The 5,396-nt window shown below is 39.4% G+C and overlaps 1 protein-coding gene across 1 annotated transcript in view; it reads left to right on the plus strand.

Moving 5' to 3' along the window:
- Positions 1-5,396, plus strand: part of birc6 (baculoviral IAP repeat containing 6) — a 121,682-nt gene that overhangs the window by 108,691 nt on the left and 7,595 nt on the right. Inside the window, exon 70 of the mRNA XM_013915644.1 lies at positions 92-280. Coding sequence (XP_013771098.1) covers positions 92-280 — 189 coding nt within the window. The remainder of the gene's footprint in view (positions 1-91; positions 281-5,396) is intronic.

A 5,396-nucleotide genomic window follows, 5' to 3' on the forward strand; every position in this document is an offset into this window, starting at 1 on the left:
ATGATAATAATGATGTGATAATAATGCCTGCAATTGAAATCCTGAATCACATTTTCCATTTTTCCCATATTTCCTTTAATTTGCAAACCAGGTGCTAGTGTCAGTGCAGTCCCTTATCCTGGTGGCTGAGCCTTACTTCAATGAGCCAGGGTATGAACGATCTAGAGGAACTCCCAGTGGCACCCAGAGCTCTCGGGAATACGACGGCAACATCCGACAAGCCACTGTCAAGTGGGCCATGCTGGAGCAAATGCGCAACCCTTCTCCATGCTTTAAAGAGGTAGGGACCATTGTTTTTTACACTTAAACCTTGTTCTTCAATTTGCTTTTTAAATAAAAAAAATAAAAAAATCCTTCTGGTAGAAAACAACACAAAAACTGGACCCAGGTGAGTGTCGACTTTGATGTTGTTTGGATGATCAGTTGTCATATTTTCTTGTTTTTAACACCAAGCTAAAAATCACAACTAATTCTCAAAACCTAACTCTACCCTGAACCCAGTTCTAGCCGCTAATATTGAATAACGTGAAAACTGCTGGCTGACACCAGATCCAAAGATTTTTCCCCAGATCCAGGCCCCTTAACGTTTGTAGACTTGGACTCAGTTTGAGTATTAACCCTGGTATTCACATCAATGTACTGAGCAACTACTTTAACCCAGACAGCTTAATTTACTTTTTGATCTCGTGCTTCTATTTATTATTATGTATTTTTATACTAAATCTTATTTTTCCTTTATACTTCTGTAGTCAATACAACATTTTGGATGATTCATCCTCGTAGTAGATTGGTTACATGCCTCTCAGCATCACATTTGAAAACCGAAAACAAAACCTCTCTTCCCCAAGAGCCATTTAAAAACAAATAAGTAAATAAATTCCTTTCACAAGAATTTCTTGGTGGATCGCAGCATCTGTAGGTGGGCCTGCCTCTCCTCCCCCCTCTCTCCCTCACAGTTTTTTGATTTCCTTGCAATGTTTTAAATGGCCTGTGGTGAGACAGATAGTGCAGGGGAGGATAACAATCTTTCAACCTGCTCATCCAAAGCAGGCTCATTCAGAAATGTCAGGAAAGCAAAATGAAGGAAGAGGAGTGCTTTAGAGATGAAAATGAGAAAGGGAGAAATGAACAGAGGGAGAAAAGGAAAAAAATCCCATCATCATGATGACACTACATGAGAAAAACAGACTAAATGGAACAAATCTAAATAAATATATGGCAGGCGACCACACATTTTACCTTATACTTTACTAACATAAAAATTTCTTGCTTGAGGAAATGTGGAGTAAATGTTAGTCATGAATGGGATGGACATAACGATACTGATAATGAACAATCTGTTCAGAATGTTAGGATTGGAATCCTGTTTTATTTTCCCGTCTCAGGAGAAGAAATATAAGAAATTCAGAAATGATGTTTGTGCTTTTTTTCTGCTTTATAAAGAATGAAAACTGTTAGAAATGTCCCTGACCTGTATATTCAAGTTGAAGTTCATACAAAAAATGCATTAAACATATTCAGAATTTCTTCATTCGAGTAAAAGCCAAATTGTCTCCAGTTGAATTTGTTTTTAAAAAAATACCTGGACCAATTTCACTAAATGGTTTAGAGAGGCAGAGCATGATGAAGAGAGAACACATTACATTTTGTTGTTGATGTTAAAAGGACATCCTCTGAATGCCCTTCTAGTAAGAATGATTAGAGCTAGCAATGAGCTTTCAGCTTTAAAGATGCATTTCTCTCCTTTGGTAAATGTTCAGGATAAGTGGACATCATTGGACAGACCAGAGGCTTGGTGTTTATTCATCGTTTGGCGGGTCCATTAACCTGAGCAGTATGAGTTGAGAAATCACACATTCTGCCTGTTAATGCATCATACAAAAATTACATACCACACAGTAAACCAATTCCATTCATCCCTTGTGCCCTCTGCTCTGTGAAGTCACACTTGCCAGGTGCCAAAAAATTGTATAGAAGTGGCAAGCTTTGGGACACACTAGCCATTTCTCTGGCAGAAATACAATCTTCAAATTCAACATCTCAAATAATTTATACTGCCATCAGTTGGATCTATTGAGATTGTATCCATCATATGTTCCTTGTCATTTTCATTCAGGTGTTGCCAATATGCTTCAATTGCCTAATATTCTTTTGATGTTGTTCTTTCTTCTTCTTTTATCATTAGAATTTATAACAATAAAAAGAAGATTTTCAGGCATTTCTTAACAACATGCACGAGCTAAAGCTTTCTAACCAAGTAGTTTATTCCATATGTTTCTTCCATAAAAGATGTGTTCCATCTTCAGAGTGTAGGTTTTAAGTACAAGCTTAGTGTTGGAGGGTTTTATTACCATCCTACCACTTAAGGCTATTTGGATTGTAATGGCTTAATCTGGCAGACCCTCTAGATGAATATTACACCACTAATCAGTATGCAGTAGGCATAACAACCACCACTGATTGGTTTGACTAACTTGCTAAATTAATGTTAACTACCTGGCATATCTGGTGGAGTCAGCATCACCCTGGTTTGAAGTTTCACATTGTTAATAGACTCAGTGCAGGTTTACAAAACTCTTTGTCATATTGAAATTTTAATTTAGAAAAAGTTGTTCAAGCCCAATTTGAGTAACATTACCATAGAATACATCTGCTACAAGAAAAACATGTTTCGGTTTGAGAGTGCACAGGAAAGAGAGTAGAAGACATGCCAAAAAGACCAACGTGGGACCCTTCACCGGCATTTTAGTAAATGAGTCGTCTTCTCAACTGGGTGAGCTGTACCAGTACCCAGTACTCATCTTTTTTTTTTTTTTTAATCAAATGGCCAGAAAGACAGAAAATACCTTGTACTCACATAAAGTAACACTTATGACTATGGAAATGCTTATGTACAGTCATCCAGCAAACATGCCCAAAGATTTGACTTTTAGAAAACTGTACTGTATAAAATCAATGATGTTTTTTTGTTGTTGTTATGTTTGTTTGTTTATTTATTTTTATCCCTGACAACATCCTCTGTCACATCAACCCTCTGAATGTCCTCCTACAATACAATAATCCATACATTCCTCTTTTCTTCCTGCTCGCAGCTCTGTCTTCTACATCCTTTGTCCAGTATATCCACTGTTTCTCGTCTATACATGTCCAAACCATCACTATAATCTCACCCTTGGCTTTGTCTCCAACACACTCAACCTGATATGCCTCTGATATGCTCATCTTTAATCTTGTACATCCTGGTCACTCCAGATGGAAATCTTAGGCTCTTCACTTCTGCCACCTCCAGCTTGGCCTCCTGTCTTTTTATTAGTGCCACGGTTTCTAAGCCATAGACCATGTAGGTCTCACTACAGTCTGTCCTCCTGTCACAAATCACCCCTGACACTTATTCACAGTGTATTCTGTTATGTTTCTGCTGACTTTCATTCCTCTCTAGGGTCTCATGCACTTGCTCCCTATGTCCACTACAGATCACAATGTCATCTGCAAACATAATTGTCCACAGACACTCTGCTCAGGCAGACCTCATTTATCATCACTGCAAACAAGAGGAGACCCATCTCTGATGTAATCCCCAAGTTCCTCTCTTGGCATTCTTTCCACAGACCCAGTGCAACCCCTTCTGACATTCTGTTTACTTCCACCTTCTCTGTACTTCTCCATCAAAACTCTCAAATACCATGTTTAACGTGTTCTCTGCATGAAGCCATACTTTTGCTCACCAGTTGTTACTTATCTTCTCAACCTAGCTTCACCAACTCTTTCCCATACCTTCTTGGTATGGCTCATCAATTTTATCATTCTAGTTACTACAACTCTGCACATCACCCTCATTCTTGAAAGTCAGCATCATCATACTTCTTCTCCATTCCACAGGTATCTTCTCAGTCTCCAAAATTGTTAAACAGTATGGTTTAAAAAATCTTCTGCCTTTTGTTCCTAGACCTCTTCATTCCTGCACAGGTATATCACTATGACCAACTGCCTTTCCTCTCCATGTTCTTCACAGAGTCCCAGGAAATCAGGAAATTATGTTGCAGGACATAATTGGCATGTATCCACCATCAATGTTGCTTGTATTCTAGTGACATTTAAAGGCGAAACAGTAGAAACCCCTCTGGCCTTTATACAGAAGTAAATGCTCAAATTAAATGTAAAAAATGAATCTGTGACATCTAGTAGGTGAAATGGAGTATTGGAGCAAAAGATATTGAGGAGACATAAGTAGGACTTGACAATGCCACCCAGCTGAGCAATAACACACGTTAGGCGCAAGGAAATTTAATGAAGCTTGATGAGGTACTCCCATGTGCTTTTCTCACCACTGGCCTTTTAGCACCTTCATGTCCTCAGCTGAGGCAGACATTGACACAGAGTGTTCCAGCTGGTTGACTGGAGGTTTGACTCTCATGCATTGAAGCACAAACTGGGATTTATCAGAATGCTACAACACAGAGTTAACACTATCCCCAGGCTAACAGAAGAATATCTTATCAAAAAAGCCCTGAGTAAAGGTTGTTATTCCACCTTTGTCACAGCTATGACGATACCTAAAAATAATCCAGGCAATCCAGGACAGGAGAACGACAACCACTGCCTAAACCAAGACTATTAGCGATCCCTTATGTGTCAGGAATATTGGGATGTCTTTTTTTTTCTCTTCAAAACACATCTCTGTGGCTTTTAAACCCTAAAGCACACATCACCAAACTTTAGTCCAACCCAAGGATCTGGTGCTCCAGCACAAAGTAATATAGTGAATTAAACATGCAGGAACCAAACAACCTCTGGCTAAGCAGGTGGCACAACTCAGATGAGCTACCTCACCACGCAAGCGTACCATAATCTGTTTACACCTTACAGGCCAGTGGTCATTGTTTCAGTGATGATGTGCACATTCTGAACAGGGAGGAATGCTCATTTGAGCAGGGAGTCGAGTCCATTTATGTGAAAAGAGGACAACCATATGTGAATTGAAGAGCGAGACTCGTGTCAGTCATTGACTAGCGACCTTATAAAACTCCTCTTTGGTGCTGAAGATGCAGTAGTGTATTCTGACACGGTGGTCTCAGCTGCAGCTCAACTGATCTGTCTTGAGACAGATTCTGTCGCGTCTCTAACTTGCCTAAGTACAACATGTCATTTCTCGTACAGGATAACCTTCAGCACCTAGATTCCTGACATAGGAAGGTGACACTTTGATGAGTGGGATGAGAGGAATCCTCACAATCAACTGCCTTCATGGTTGAGCACAGATATAATTACTGGAAACCTTCCTTGTTGCATTATTTTTGTCTAAATAGTAGCGATATATTTCACATGCATGTGAAGTGTTGTGGTGTTTGCCCTACAGATTCATCAGAAGCCTACATATTGCTACATACAGTGGGGCA

Source organism: Pundamilia nyererei, unplaced genomic scaffold, assembly GCF_000239375.1.
Source record: "Pundamilia nyererei isolate P.nyererei 1_Seehausen unplaced genomic scaffold, PunNye1.0 scaffold00337, whole genome shotgun sequence".
NCBI classification, from domain to species: Eukaryota; Metazoa; Chordata; class Actinopteri; order Cichliformes; family Cichlidae; genus Pundamilia; species Pundamilia nyererei.